Source organism: Hippoglossus hippoglossus, chromosome 4, assembly GCF_009819705.1.
Source record: "Hippoglossus hippoglossus isolate fHipHip1 chromosome 4, fHipHip1.pri, whole genome shotgun sequence".
Taxonomy (NCBI): domain Eukaryota; kingdom Metazoa; phylum Chordata; class Actinopteri; order Pleuronectiformes; family Pleuronectidae; genus Hippoglossus; species Hippoglossus hippoglossus.
The window spans coordinates 19,033,022-19,049,204 of record NC_047154.1 but is presented as its reverse complement, the minus strand read 5'-3'; the positions used below and the strand labels follow the sequence as shown (position 1 = coordinate 19,049,204).

Genomic DNA, 16,183 nt, shown 5'->3' with positions numbered 1-16,183 from the left:
ACAGACACAAGACACAGTACTATGCTGTTTTTCACCTGAAAAGATACTTAATAATTCCTGTCATTGGTGCTGCAACCAATGATTATTTTTCCTTGATTCATAATCTGGTCGAAATACTTAAATACTTTAAATAGATGTTACAATTCCTAAAAGATAAATTGAAGGCTTAAAATGTCTTTTGTCCAACCAACTTTCCTTGATATCTACAGTACACACTTGTACAGAACATGGTCACAGGCTCTGCGATTGTACCACTTTACTCACTTAAATTCAGGAATGGGGATTTGATCAGTGAATTCATGTGTTTTCTAATGTTTTTTCAAAGAAAAATATAATGAAACAAGAAAATCTATTATATGTATAAACCACACCCATAGGTGCCCACAAACCCTCAGGATCACCTATCATTTTGGGTTAACATCATTTTATTTTTAATATACGTGTGTGTGTGTGTGTGTGTGTGTGTGTCATTAATCATTGATTGATTGTTCAGTATATGAATTGTCAAGTGAGAAATGATTACTAGTTAATTACTGTAATGCACTTTTTACAGGCCTCCCAAAGAAAACAGAGACTCCAGCTCATTCAGAACTCTGCTGCTCGGCTGTTGACCAGAACCAAGAGGAGAGAACACATTTGTCCAGTTCTCGCTCTGCACTGGCTGCCTGTTACACACAGGATTGGCTTTAAGGTTCTCCTCCTTACATACAAGGCTCTGAATGGATTAGGAGAGAGTTACATAGCTGACTCTTTAGTTAATAAGGTCCCCTCATGAACACTGAGATCATCTGCTCCAAATATCAGAGAAGCTAGTTTAGTGAACGTAAAAAACGTAATACATTTCTCTTTACTTCAGCCTTTTACTAGATCTTACTCTCCTGCCTTTAACATTTGTATCACTTTCTTTATCTGTTTTTATGCATTTTTTAAATTTGATTTTCTTATTTATTTCCTTTTCTTTTAAATGTCGTTTTGACATGTTCTTATGTTGAATAAAATCTGTTCTATTATATGAATTGCATTTTAACATGTTTTTATTAATATGTTTTTACTTTTATCTATATTGTATGTAAAGCACTTTGAGTTGCATTTCTTGTATGAAAGGTGCTAAACAAATAAAGTATATTGTATAAATATATATATTTATTTATTTATTTATAAGATAACCATATTAGAAAACTGGGGAAAATATCACATACTATCGAAGCGTATCGCATTCACTTAAGAGAACAAAAATTCTGCTCAGATTTTCTGAAAAAACAGAGCAGATTCTTTTTCTCCGTTTGCTAAAATGAATCAACTGATAATTTGAAGAGAACTTCTTGTTTTCTCTCTGTCATGTCTATTGGGGACCAACAGGGTCCCCAATAGACATGTTTTGGCCCCGGGGCTCCTCAGGCGGTGAATACGGCCATGTTCATCCTATTTCACTGCAGCTTCACGATCACTGTCCACAGCTGCAGGAGCCACAACAACAACCACAACAACAATAACAACAATAACAACAACATCAGCAGCAACAACATCAGCAGCAGCATCAGCACCAGCTGTGCGTGATGACGACACCACTCGGCGTCGGCGTGGTGCGTAGCGTAACATTCCATTGAGAAGAAGAGGGGAAAGATGGCGTCCTCTAACAATCCTCGCAAATTTAGCGAAAAAATCGCTCTGCATAACCAGAAACAGGCGGAGGAGACCGCGGCGTTCGAGGAAGTCATGAAGGAGCTGAACATCACCAGAGCTGCCCGGGTGAGACCAGCACAGACCGTCCGTAGCGCCGCTGTTTGTCTGCCTTTTCATGTGTTTCCCCCTCTCGCAGCTAACGAACGCTGCGGAGATCAACCTGACCGTCGGGATGCTAAAGTAGCTAAAGTAGCTAAAGTTGTTCCTGCACGTTCGCCGCGCACACAAATTAACGGCTTCCCGCCGCCCCGGTAGAGTCACCGCGGCCTCGGTCGTGGTACAGCCCGACGTGCGGTCGAGCAGCGGTGTTCTCCGGGCTGGGGGACGTGCACCTGCGCCCGGTCACAGCAGCTGACATTAAGCGAACACGTCGGGGGAAAAGCCCAGCATCACAACATGTCAGGAGAAGCAGCAGCTGGATGTGTTGCCTCTGAGAGCATCACATGTTATATCACCTGTGATCCCCCCGCTGCGTTAGCCAGACACGGTTAGCTTCACCTCTGCAGCCTGTTAGCCATGTGCTAACAATAAGCTCGCACCAGACTTTTTACTGAATGAATATTTAGCTGTAAAGAAGCCGCACTGTTGTTTTCTCGGCCCTGACCGGTGCATTCGGTTGGTTTATATCAACGTTGAGTCGCTGTCACTTTTGACAACTTCATCACAACAGTGGCGCAACTCAATGTTGTTTTTATTAGGTGTAAAAAAATGAATGAATGGAACAATGTCTTCAGATATGTTTTATCAGACCATCAGTCCAAAAACTGCTACATATGGCAGATAAAAGCATGAAATACTCCTTTTAGAGGATGTAGGCAGCAGATGTTTGTCATTTTTGCTTGAATAAATTGATAAACTTCAAGATTTTTACTGTTATCAAATGGCTACTAATAAATTTTCTGTTATTTGACCAATCACCAATAGTTCCAGCTCGATTATCTGCTTGTTGTTATTATCCCAAGAGATTTGGTTTAGAGCTGAAATGATGAGTTGTCTGACGATTATTATTGATAGGGAGGAAATCATGAGTCTCAGTGCTGGGTGGTTATGACCAAAAACTATATAGAGATAAAAAACTTCATCGGCCAATAGCGATCATTATTGATGTCAAATTATTATTTCTTTAGATATATGTTTTCTCCCGAGTGGAGGCTGTGGTTTTAAACTCATTTTTATGGGCAGAGAATGATAAATATGTTTGTGTGTTATACCATAAGATAAAATATGTAATATACCAACTCACGCTTCATCAGTGTAAATTTTACCTTTTGTATTATTGCTATTGATGAAAATTCTGTTGCGATTATAACATATATTGTTTTATTGTCCAGCCCTGCAGTTAACAATCATATAAAACAGAGTGATGATGTAAATCTTAATATTTTAGAAGATTGTATTTTCATTGAACAACCAGTCATCAAAATCAAAAATGTCCGTCAATCAATTAATTAAGGAGTTGTTTCTTCTGAATTTACCATAAAAATTGGACCATATTGTTACCAGGAAGTGTTTGGGCTAATTGCCGGCCCTGTTGCTGGAAATGATGCCCACTAACCACGCGCTGCGTCAGTGTGAACCTGAGCTGTACTGTCATTTACTGCATGGACAAGAATTCAATCAACTTCTCAGATCTGTGGTCTCTGCCTGATTTCTTTGTGTTGCCATCAGACCATCACATTTAGTTCGTTCTTGGTACAGGAGGCCTTCCATCACAGTGTTTCTCGTAATAACATACATGACTTTTGTGAGTTTTCTTTTTCGTGTGTTCTGACATGTGGCTGATGTAATAGCCAGATGTGTTACACGGAAAGTCTGATTGTAATTACACCAGCTGTCAGTCAGGTGTCATTCACATCAGCTGATGTGATTTTTAAAGATGTCGTCTGCCTCTTTGGTGACTCATGAAACAGCCACATCGGCCTGTCTCATCATCATCATCATCATCATCATCATTATCACATCATCATTACATCATTCATGTGTCATTTAATGGATTAATTTATCATTCACCTCACAACTGTGGACTGACAGGCATCATTCATTTTTAGTATCACCCTTTTTTTGTGAATCGAATCAATCATTCACTCATGCTTTCATGCAATTTTACTTTGCACAGTTGCAGTTACAGAAGACCCAGTATTTGCAACTAGGGCAGAATCGTGGACAGTACTATGGAGGCTCACTGCCCAATGTCAATCAGATTGGAAATGGCAACATTGACCTGCCTTTTCAGGTGAGCCCTTAGCCTCTCGGCTGGTAAATCACAGGTTTGTTCTCGACCAGTGTACCTTTCTTAGCTGTTGCTGATGATATTGGACATGCAAAGGTTGCAGTTATGTGTAGTATTGGTGAAAGATTGGCTCAAAACAGTGAATTTTAGAGTCTACAGGATCAGCTTGAGGGCAGTAGAGTGTTCGACCAGGTTTTGTCTTGGTTCAGGAACGAAAGGAAGTCAGAAGTGCACGACAAGATATACACGTTCTACTCTGACGTGTAATTTGGTTCCTAAATTTTTAAGTATATCATTGCTTGTCATGGCTTTCCATCTTTAAATACATTTGCCAACTCAAGCACCAGTATGGGGGGCCCATGGCTTGACTCATTTTGAAATGAACACATTTACACCATTAATCCTAAAACATTATCGTAAGAGGTAGTTTTGCTGTGTAGGTAAGTGGGTTTTCCTCGCCTCATTCACCTGGTGTGTTCACTCTAGAACTCGGTGCTGGATACCAGTCGAACAACCAGGCACCACGGGCTGGTGGAGCGTGTTTACCGTGACCGGAACCGCATCACATCTCCTCACCGCCGGCCGCTGTCAGTCGACAAACATGGACGCCAAATATCCTTTGTTTAAGGATGTTTTGACATTATTTGTAATTGCTTTTGATTTTAGAGGGTGTGTTTTATCCCAGTGGGATTCACACCTTCTCTTGTTTTGGTCTGCCTTTGGTAACAGACACTTGGGGCAAGTTAAGTTGTTTGATTTATACATTACCGCAGACTTGACATTATCTTAGTTGGTTTCAAATATTAACACTTTTTAAGGGGATACACTTGTCTCCTTGTTGCTGTTATTTATTTGGAATCCAAACTGTTCACAGACACAAATACAATGCAACTTTAATTTCCGCTGCATTATTTTATAATTGTTATAACGGATATTCTCGAGAATGAATTTGAACTTGAGACAAATATTTGTCCGTCTTCAAGATCGAGCTTTGAGACTTAGTTTAGCTAACAGAAGTAAGTAAGGAGTGTAATTTCAATGTATTATAAAAGTAACTGGAATTTTTGGCTCTCTTGGTTTATGAGCTATTAAATAAAAACAATGAAAATTTGAGACCTCAGACTGAAGCAGTGGATATTTGCCTGATTCGTTTAGTGTGATTTCTCTGCATTATATGTATGTCTAACACAAGAAGTGGTGATAGTGAGCTATCGTCTCAGTGAGGTGAATTTGAGAGCGTGCATTGTTTCTCTCTTGTTGACAGGATTATTCTTAGAAATATGTTCCACTATTAGATAACAAGACACCGACTCAAGCCCCTTTCAATGTAATTAGATCCCAACACTTGTGTGTATGCATGAGGTCCATCAGGTTGAATCAGCCAAGAGGCATGGAAGTATGGATTAGCGTAGATCCATGTTTCATCCCGTCTACTTTATGAGCCTTAACTAAATTCACATTGACAGCTGTCCTTACAGCTCAGTTTACCTCTCACCACCGCCAGACACTAGCTGGAGAAGGTAAGCAACTCCCATTTTTCACAAAGTGATAAATAGTTCAAAACAAAACAGTATACAGTTCAATTGCAAATAATTAACTTGCAAAACTCTGCATCTGTGTTGTTACAAAACCTCCAAATTCATCAAAAACAAAGAAGGCCACACAAATGTCAGATAAAAGTGATTCTTAAAGTGTTCGATGCTGAAGAATTTGCACTCAGATTTTACTGACGTCTCATCTTTCTCACACATGCAGGACAAATTCAGACTCTGCCTTACACCAGAGCGCCATGAATCCGAAGCCCCAGGAGGTGTTTGCAGGGGGATCGCAGGAGCTGCAGCCAAAACGAGGTAACACAAGCTACAGATACAGAGCTGCTTTTATTTATTAATGTGAGACAATGGCAAACTTTAAGCAACACTAAAGGGTTTGTGTCACACATAAAAGAATGGATCCCTAGTCTTGATGAAATATTTATGGAGAGAAACACATACTGATCTCGGGCAGGGAACTGCCCCGGCATGCAGTGTAGCATACAGTCGGCGGCTGGCTGTAGAGTAAAGTAACATCTCTCAATGAAGCTGACTCATGATAATCTGGAGAGGAGGATCAATAATTCTCTGATTATCCATGGATTATGTCTTTTTATGTGCAAAGCTCTGCTATAATGAAGCCAAGATTGCCTGGCATCCACTCAAACCGTCTGGTGGTCACCTTGCTATTTTTAGAGACTCGGGAATCTAGTGCACAGCACTTTATTTTGCTTGACTGGGCAGGATATTGATGACTCATTTCTTGCACTGATTTGAATTGTTGTGTATTTTGTCTTAGCAAGCAACTGTGTCTTGCTGTTTCACTAATTAGTACTGCTGCTAACAGTGCCTGGGATGGAGGACTCAGAGTCGAACGCAGACAAGGATGCACAGGAACAGTTGTGGAATGACAAGAAGGTACTGATGGGAGAGGGAAGGGCTGCAAGGTTTTACACTTTGTTGAGATACAAGAATCGTGGCTCATGATTTCATTCTCTCCTCAGGATGAGTCGAAGCCCAACACATGCGATGTCCCTGGAATCAAGTGAGTGGCACAAGTCAATTGGGTTCTTATTCTTTACTGTGAAACACTATCGGAGTATTGCAGCCGCCACACAGCCATAAATAAGTCATGCTGTAAGTGCACTGATACAAGACAGCTGGTCGAGGAAACGTGCTGGAAAGGCACTTTTAACATGGTCCCCTATTGTCTAAGAGGAAATGTTTGTGGTAGCGCACAACTGATCTCAATAAAAAGCAGAAAGATGTGAATAGTGTTTCTTATTGTATATTTATTATGTATTCTGTTTTATTTATTATATTTAATGTGTTCTATGGCAAGAACACACTGGCCTGTGACATCATCATGCATCATATGGCAGCCGGGTGTTCACCCAAAGACTCCCATTAGGTACACATATATTTAATGAATTCTATTTTATAGTCATCTGTTGTTATTTTTCAGCACCACTAAAAAGAAAGTTAAATATATGTCTCTACAATTTTGCATATAGTTAAAGTCACAAAACGGTCGCCAGTCCAGAAATTCAGATTACAGGAAACAGAAATGTCACTTTCAAATTAATTACCACACAGACTGATACTAAACAACTGAATAGCAATTTGAACAAATGGCCAGATCTAAATATATGACTCAATCTTATTTTGAAGCATCAGTATCTGTAGTTAAACATATTTGCGTCTGTGTTTGTTGGTCAAAATCTAGCCACTCATAGTTTTGAAAAATCAAAAAGGTTTTCTTTTGACCGATGAAACTTTTTTTTTCTTTTTAGTATATTCCCATCACCAGACCAGGAATTGAACCCATCTGTGCTCCCAGCTGCGCACAACACCGGCGGTTCGCTGCCTGATCTGACCAACATCCAGTTCCCTCCTCCACTGTCCACTCCGCTGGACCCCGAGGACACTGTGGCCTTCCCCTCCCTCAGCTCGTCCAACAGCACGGGCAGCCTGACCACCAACCTCACCCACCTGGGCATCAGCGCAGCCAGTCACGGTAACAGCTGTTAATTCACTTTCCATATTTGGGGAGGTTGAGTAAATGTTAACGAAGACAAGTCAAATGGTAAGAAATGTAAATATGTTTACATCACCAGAATCTATTATGAACTTAACAAAGAAAAATACATGATGCATTTTCAGTTTCAAAATAAACAGGATGCTATTCTACGCTCAAATCCACCACCTCCAGTGAAAGCACATGCAGTGTTGGCACGATCTCCGAGTCTGGATCAGCAGGCTATTGGCTGCTTTTCATCATATCTGATGGTTTGTTCTTTCTGGGCTGATGATCAGTTTGGCTCAACAGCATCACTTGGTCTCAGTCTCTCGTATTTAAAGAACTCAGTGTGGAAAAACCCAATGGACAAAGTGAGAGTCATTTCAAACAGACTTTAGCATTTACATTTTGCCGGCATGTTTTCCTCCAATATGTATTTATTAAACAACTATTGAGATTGTCGATCGATATTAAGGTATTTTCAAGATTTAAATAATCTCAGGATGCAACTTCTCAAACATGCTTTTATTTGTTATACTTGACATAGGAGAATAGTTTTATTTACAGTTTGCTTTTAGCCTTTTAAAGTCCCATCTTAAGACAAAGTTTTAATTGAAGAGCCTTTCCTGCTTTTACTTGAATTTAAATTTCCGTTGAACTGTCTTGTAGCTTTTGTAACTCTTCTTTTCAATTCTGAATATTTTACGACTGGTTGCTGTCTTGTGAAGCATTTTGTTATGAGATTATTGAAAAGTGCTCTGTCAGTAATAATAATATACTATTATTATTTATTCAGAAATCAATATTAAATTCTGTGCTGTCCCTCAATGTAGTCATTAATGTCAGTCAATCAGTTTTTGTTTTCAAATCAGTTTGTTGGTCAAACACACTAATAGTGTCTGTTGTCCTCCGCAGGGATCCCCACCTCCTCTCAGCCCACCATGACTGTAACGGCACAGCGCCGGCAACCTCCTGTGGTGCCGCTCACCCTCACCTCTGACCTCCATCTCCAACAGTCGCCACAGCAGTTCTCTCCCACCCTGTCCTCACCGGTCAACATCACACAGGTAAGGATCTGCTGATCCAGCTTTAATCTGTGGCCTCGATGGTGTTTTTACAATAGTAGAATAGTCAAACCCAGGGACAAAGCCCAATCTTAACCAAAGTCTGTATCCTTCTTTCCTCAGGCCGTACCAACAGAGTCATTGACCCTGGAGCAGCTTGCCCAGTATCCCCTGTTCAACCAGTTGACGGTTCAGGCCCAGGTTCAGCTGCTCAGCGACCTGCAGAAGCAGCAGCAGGTCCTGTCGCAGGGCATCCAGCTCATCACTTTCCCGACTCCAGCCTCCACTGGCACCGCCAGCAGCCCCTCCCCAGACAGCCAGACCCAGACAACCGCCAGCATCAGCATCAGCTCGGTAAGAAGCTGTTGAGTCAGAGAGAGGAAGCAGAGATAACAGTAAGCCTGAGGAAACGACTGGCACCGTTTTGCTTATTCTTAAGCTTCTATTCATTTTGTTAATTTATTGTTCGGCCCAGAATACAGCCTGGTAAATACCTTCACGCATTAATTTGTCATATCTTAGAATAACTCACCTTCCCAGGAGAAACACTTCTCTACTCTTGACTTGACCTTTAATTCTATTAGTTGTGTGATATTCCGGAAGATGCTTACAGATCTTTTAAACATGAATCTATGTGTACTGTTAAAGCAAGAAATTGACTGAAAGAAGTTTAGAAGAAGCACAAATACTAGTTTGACCACTCGCTATGGCCCCGTTCAGACCTGGTATTCAAAGTGTGTCCAAGAAGGCCAAATTATGTTGTTTTTACCAAGTTGGAGTTAACATGTGTGAGAGTGTGTGCGTGTGTTTTTTACCAATTCAAGTTAAGTTTCAATCCTCGTGTTGATCAGCGTGTAGATACTGAGAAGCCTAAAAATATATTGAATCTGTAGTGGGTCAGAGACGTCAGCTAAGTTGGCGGTCCTTCATTATTTGGTTCCAGGACTTCGAAAGGAATGTGGCCACATGGGTCGCAGACCACCTTCGAATGTGGGTGTGCTCAGACCTGAATGTGGCGCTTTCTACTTGTGATCAGATTACTCAGGGCAGATGTTAATACAAGGTCTGAACGGGGTCTGTAATACAACAGTAACTTTAACTGTACCGTTTAACTCCAACTTGGAGCAACAGATGTTACTGTTATATTTTCCAGATGTGTAGACAAACTTGCCAGCCACAGATGTCCCACATGATGTCTGGGGGCGATTGGATATATTTCCCACCTACACTTAAACACACTCTACACTCCACCGAGCAGATTCTTCGCTGATGCCCTCTCACAACCCATCCTTTGAGATTTGTGTGTGACTGGCATGAAGCTTAGTGCTAGCTAACCCTCTTCCCTCCAACAGTACCGCAATCAGACTGGCTCACCAGCCACTCAGTCTCCAACCTCCCCAGTCTCCAATCAAGGCTTCTCCCCCGGCGGCTCACCTCAAGTAAGGGCCCACCCACCGAGCTAGCTGCTGTTTGGGGAAGGGCTTTGCACCTGGGGGAAAGCTAATCGTAGATGAGTCAGGCTGCTTTTTTTCGTTCTCTGTATCGGCAGTTTAACCGCTCATGGTGTCAGCACCTGCATAACCCACATCTTCATCACCACTGTCGCTGTTCACTCTGTGCATGACTACACGGCCATAGTTTGTTGATGGAGGCCCCGACTGTGTTACTGTGGATAAAGGTTTTTTAGGTTTGAGCTACAGATGATTGAAACCATGTTCTCTTGTGATAGATACTCGTAGTGATGGAAAAGTGATCAAATATTTCCAAAATAGTGTTATACATGATTTAATTCTTGGCTGTTTTTCTTTGTGCTTAATTAATTTCTGCAGTCAAGACTTTAGGAGATGCTAAGAACCCTCTGTCACTATAAACGCACCACGAAATTCCCATCGAACCGACTTAAAAACACTCGCTAACACAGTAACATCTAAGAAGAACCAATAATCCATCTGTTGAGGACAGAAATACTCTCTCCACGTGAACATGTTAAAGTCTCATCTTTGAACATAAGACAACTTCTGCTTTTTCAAACCAAATTAACAGGAATAAATATCCTTTCGGCAGACCAGTGTGTTATATTAGCTCCTATTGTTTCAATTTTTAACATTTTTGATTTTTTTTTTCTGTTTTCTTGCCCACAAGCATCCTCCCTCGTATTTAGGGTCACTGGAGTGCCACTCTTTGCATCACTTTACATCTGTTATTTACATACACAACAAATCGCTGTCGCTGCCTCCTTTGGGGAAGAGTCATCAGAGCTTTATTCCATCTTCAATATAACCTTCGAAAGGAAGGAAAATAACAGCTGCATGTGTTTTCATAATACACTTTGGCTCTAGTGTTTTTCGAGGTGCAAAGCCATTTCATGGCTGAAGGCCACAGCAACAAAAGTAGTTACTCTGTCAAAAGCTGAAATAAGTCAGACAAAATAGAAATAACAGGCATTTTAGTTAATGTGAGAAATGGCTGACTTGGAAATGTGCAGAGGAGAGACTCGAAAAGGTAGAATGTACAGTTTATGATGCCGATCAAACCAACTAAATCCTGATATTAGACACTGATCAAGTCCTCAGGTCATCTCAGTTGCATCAGTAATGTTGGAAATGTTAGACCGGGGCTCCACCACTGAAGAAAGCCAATCACAGTGTTGACTCTGTTCGATAGCGCTTTTCTCATTGCAAGAATATTTTGAAGGGAAAGTTTGGTGTTTATTCACCTGCTGGTTTTCTCAGAATTTACTCAGCTCTTTGATTGTAGAGATGTGGGACACAGGCTTTGGCAAGAAGGACATTGGGTGGAAAAAAGTCCCAGAAGCTTTTTTAAGAGAACTTTTACAGAATCTTCTACTCTCAAACTTTGTCTTTTAATCCAAGTAAAGATAAACATCCTTAGAAATATAGTAATATATATATATATATATATATATATATATATATATATATATAGTATAACATAGCAAATCCAAATGCTGACAATGAGGAGGATCATTGTGGTCCTCATCCTGATACAACTTGTTCTCGCCGCCCAAACCTCTACAGCCGAAGAAAGTAAAATATGAGAATATCCCTCAGGTTGACAAATACAAGAATTTCCCTTCAACATGTTGATCTGTGTTTTTCGTCATGAACAGGGCTGCCGTGGTCAGTGTATCACTGCAGTTGTGTGTCCTGACCACAGGGTCGGGACACACAACCACATCATGTTCATTCACATCCACACCTTCATCACTTACAATTTTTTTTAAGTTGTTTATTTTGATAGGACAGTGTGAAAGGGGAAAGGGGGGGGGGGGGGGGGTAGTGTATAACATGCAGCATAAGGCAGCAGGTCGGAATCGAACTTGTGCCGCTGTAAAGAGGCTTGAAGCCTTGGTATATGGGGCGCCAAATCTACCAGGTGAGCTATGCGGTGCCCCCACACCTTCAGAAAATAGAAATAATTCAGTGTGTGTGTGTGTGGTGAATATAAACATCAAACAAAGAAAACAAAACTTATTTTTTTTAACTCTTTCCAGTGTTTCATTCACCTCTTTTTAACTCTCGACCACGATAGCTCTTGTCACAAAAACCATTCGCTTCGGTCACTGCTCAGTCCGACAGTCGTGCTACTTTGTGTTTTGCTTGTGTTTTCTGTTCGTCCATCGCTGCAGTTGCTGCTTGTGGGCCCAGATAAACCGGCCTTGTGGCTGATGTAGCTTTTCCTGTTGTTTGTTTTAATCGGAGCTGCTTTCTTCCTCTTTGTTCTGAATCTCGTCACCTCCTTCTTCTCTCCAGCACATCCCCTTAGTGGGCAGTATATTTGGCGACTCCTTCTATGATCAGCAGTTGACATCGAGGCAGACCAATGCACTTTCTCACCAGGTGACACAGAACACACAAACAACAGCCAGAGAATTTGATGTCTTCGCAAAGCCCCTAACTTTACACCACATCTGCTCTTCACTGGTTTGTAGCTGGAGCAGTTCAACATGATCGAGAACCCCATCAGCTCCGCCAGCCTTTACAACCAGTGCTCCACCCTCAACTACACACAGGCAGCCATGATGGGCCTCACTGGCAGCAGCCTACAGGACTCTCAGCAGCTCGGCTACAGTAGCCACAGCAACATCCCCAATATCATCCTCACAGGTAGCCACACGGGCCAAACCACTACATCCACTTTTACCTTATTCCACTTGTACTGAGTTTGACCCTGAGCTCATGGAAACATGTAAATACTGTTAACTTCTCAGAAGGTTATAATAAGATCTTGGATTTTTCTGGCGCCTTTCAAGGTGCACTAGGCTGCGTAACAAGGTAAGGAAAACAGAGAAGGGAATAACAAAGTAACGATAAAACAAACCAGAAACAGAAAATTATATAAATAGCAATGCCTGCAGGAGAAAGTGTCCAAACTTCCACCGCTGTACTGGTGATATATTGTATTTGCAGCTTCAAACAGGAAACACGTCTCCAAACATGTCCCTGGGTTCTTTAAACTGAAAATGATATTCTTCTAAATAGATATATTCTGGCTTTTCATGTGATCTGTGTTTAATATTTTCTAGTTACTGTCGCTGGTTAAAAATGCAAACACTTGTTTTAAATTTAGTTCCGTCTGTGTAAAAAATCTCAATTTGACACTTGTCAACCTGCCTCGTCTTCCTCGGACGTCAGTTCCAGGGTTTTTCTCTAACGTGTCGTATCTCAGTCACAGGTGAGTCTCCTCCGAGCCTCTCCAAAGAGCTGACCAACTCTCTGGCTGGTGTCGGCGATGTCAGCTTCGACACAGACTCTCAGTTTCCTCTGGACGAGCTGAAGATCGACCCGCTCACCCTGGACGGACTGCACATGCTCAACGACCCCGACATGGTGCTCGCCGACCCGGCCACCGAGGACACGTTCAGGATGGACAGGCTGTAACGTTAGAGGCTGACTGTGGCCAATAACAAGAAGAGGAAAAAAAAAAACACTAACTTGTGAATGGAGAGAAACAAAGGGCAGGATGAACCCTCTCCCTCGTTGCATGGCTGTCCAGCTGTCCGACCTCGCCCTCATCTCCGTGAAGCCCTTCGAAACGACGCGCCACCCAAAGACAGCAGGGAATAAGACATCCAGTGGCTTGCTGGGGAATGGCCCTGCTGTCCATTTGAATGAGATTGGTCGCTCAGCGCTTTCGCTAGCCTGCTGTGTTTACAGTGTACCATTACATGCCACATATATTCCAAACGCACATTTGACCTTTTTTTTTTCTCTTCATATCCACTTATGTATTTGTTTATATTTGCTCGTAGCAGGAAGCTGCTCGGACATTGGGCTAAACCGTTTCCTGTTATAACGGCTGTTGTTCAAAAAACCAACAAAAAAGAGGATAAAAAAAAAAAAAACTCCATCCGGTTTGCTCGTACCTGGCGATCAGGTGAATTGGTTTTCCCATCATGCTGTAACAGCTTTCTATTTCACACTCAAAGCTTTATTTTTGACAACCAAAAGTTATTTTCATCATGTACTGTATGTTTTGATGCTTTATGTATTTATATGTTCTATTTATTTATTTGGTTAAAGATTTTATATTCTATTTCATAATTTAAATTTGATGCCAAAATGCTCTCTGTCAGCATAGTGTACAATTGCACTGATGTAATTTGTGTCTATTTATTAATCACTAACATATTTATATTGTGTTTGTTAAGCTACTTGGTTAATGAAGGAGTGCAAAACCTCCCCATAGTTGCTCTTCGGTGTTAGATGTGCCATTCTCCGATGTAGGCACGTGCTAGACGTTGCCGTGCTGCCGCCCACCGCTTAAATCAAAACGTCCTAGTTTCCAATAATGGATGGTTCTACGCCACTGAAATTATTTTTTATCTGAGAAAATCATCAGGTATTTCTATTCAACTAGAAAGCGAGAGAAACGCGTCCAAAATTAATGTTCTGCAGGTAAAAAGCCAACACACGTTCAGACTGCCGCCGTCTGTTTTTAAACCAGAGAACACTAAAGTCTCAAATCTTTTGAAGTCGTCACTGTGAAATCACCTGATTTTGCCTTACATGAGTGTTCTACTGTTCTACTTCAGTGTCTAACGTGACAGCGTATTTTCGTAACTTATTGTAACATTTCGTGTATTTGAGAGGAACTTAACTTTTGATCAGTGATACTTGTGGTTCTGTTGTGTAAGGTTTGACAAATCAATGTACTGTATTTTGTAGCGGTACAGTTTATAGCCAAATTGTCAATGTTTTTTAAAAGTGGGGCAAAAAAAATAAGAAACTTAAAAAAAAAATTCAAAGTATGGGTTTGAAGTATTTGAGAAGCGGTGCAATTATGGGGAGGCTTTTTGCTCCTGAACAGGGAAGCTCTAACAAAAACGCTGCTGATCTTTGCCACAGTCAATAACAAAGTACTCTACAGCAAATAGAGATTTCCACCATCGATTGTAGGATATAACTTAAAACGCCTTCAAACGGTTGTATCCATAAGATGCAATCTTACGATTTCAGAGTTTATGAAAATAAGGATATTTTTACTATAGTAAGTAAAGTGAACAGAACATAGAGGTTCCATATAAGAAAGAATGAGTGTATTTATATATTTAAAGTACTTTATGCAATTTCTTGCCAGCAACAAGATCGGCCTTGTTCTATTCAGTGTTGCAAACACCTAAAATGGTCACAACAACAACAACAACAGTCAAGGACGTAGTCGAGTCTGAAACTGTAAATGTACTCGCATCATCACTAACTATGTCCATGACAAACACGCGTCTCTTTTGCCAAAATGTATGAAAACAAGTGTCAAATTTAAAAAACTGCACCTCAGATTTCAGTCTGCTTCGGCCTTTTGTCAGAGTTTCCCTGAGAGTCGTTTGTAGGTCTGTGGGATCATGTTTGGTATATTGTTATATTTGTGTACAGACGTGCTAATCACTTACTCACCTAAAGCGCTGTTGGGAAGAATTCCCCCACCTCCCCCCTTCTTCTTCTTCTTCTTCTTCTTCTTCTTCCCGAGAAAGGAATCACGTTTGGTTTTACTGCCCACCTCCACAGTTTCTCATCTGCTGTGCTCCTCCACGAAAAGTTTTGTTTGCCTTCGACAGATCTGTGATTCCTATGCAAATAAGAGAAAAAAACAAATCACCCTTAAAGGAAAAAACAATCCTCCAACCTCCTGATGTTTTATTGTTTGACACATTCCAGAAGTTAAGCTGGATTTATACTTTTGCAATGGTTTGGTGATGGAGCGAGGCTCAGAGCTGCATGTAGAGATGTGATCAGGCTGCTCGGGTTCTGTGTGACGTGGTGCCAAAGGTTGAACATGGTAGAAATGGCTATTGAGGACAACACGGAGAAAGAGATTCACTCATCTCCCATTGGCAGTAGCTTGATATATTTATATTGTGAACTAGTGGCGCCATTCCAGTGCTAACTATCTGTCCACCGTCACTGTATGGTGTTTTTTTTTTTCTTTATTCAAGAGCGAGGTCTTTCAGTTTGAGAGCTGGACTTTTTTGATTTCACCTTCAGATTTTGTACTGCTCTCACTTTAACCTTCACATCTAAGTAGCCCCTGCTTGTGCTTGGATTTCAATCACTAGACAAATGTGTATTTTGAGAATAGGCTGCATCTCCTTGGATCAAATTGAATTGTGAAAAGACGCAGACTTGATCGGTTGGAG

At 41.1% G+C, this 16,183-nt stretch overlaps 1 protein-coding gene across 5 annotated transcripts; it reads left to right on the top strand.

Moving 5' to 3' along the window:
• Positions 1-1,266: 1,266 nt before the first annotated feature.
• On the top strand, positions 1,267-15,360 carry crtc1b (CREB regulated transcription coactivator 1b). 5 transcript variants are annotated; one of them, XM_034583197.1, is made up of 14 exons: positions 1,267-1,749; positions 3,800-3,916; positions 4,400-4,525; positions 5,372-5,433; positions 5,669-5,763; positions 6,278-6,363; positions 6,450-6,490; positions 7,239-7,462; positions 8,381-8,532; positions 8,653-8,883; positions 9,882-9,968; positions 12,303-12,389; positions 12,482-12,656; positions 13,225-15,360. In XM_034583197.1, exons 1-14 carry the CDS (start codon positions 1,624-1,626, stop codon positions 13,428-13,430), a joined length of 1,815 nt encoding a protein of 604 aa, XP_034439088.1. In that variant the 5' UTR covers positions 1,267-1,623; the 3' UTR covers positions 13,431-15,360. The 5 variants fall into 5 exon arrangements, with proteins under 5 accessions (XP_034439088.1, XP_034439091.1, XP_034439090.1 ...); XM_034583198.1 differs by having other exon boundaries at positions 1,269-1,749; positions 6,293-6,363; positions 13,219-15,360; XM_034583196.1 differs by having other exon boundaries at positions 1,269-1,749; positions 13,219-15,360.
• The last annotated feature ends 823 nt before the right edge of the window (positions 15,361-16,183 follow it).

Coding starts and splice junctions, on each gene's coding strand:
- crtc1b (XM_034583196.1), top strand. CDS start 1,624: ATGGCGTCCTCTAACAATCCTCGCAAATTTAGCGAAAAAATCGCTCTG. Junction 5,434..5,668: donor CCAGACACTAGCTGGAGAAG/GTAAGCAACTCC, acceptor TCACACATGCAG/GACAAATTCAGACTCTGCCT. Junction 7,463..8,380: donor CATCAGCGCAGCCAGTCACG/GTAACAGCTGTT, acceptor TGTCCTCCGCAG/GGATCCCCACCTCCTCTCAG.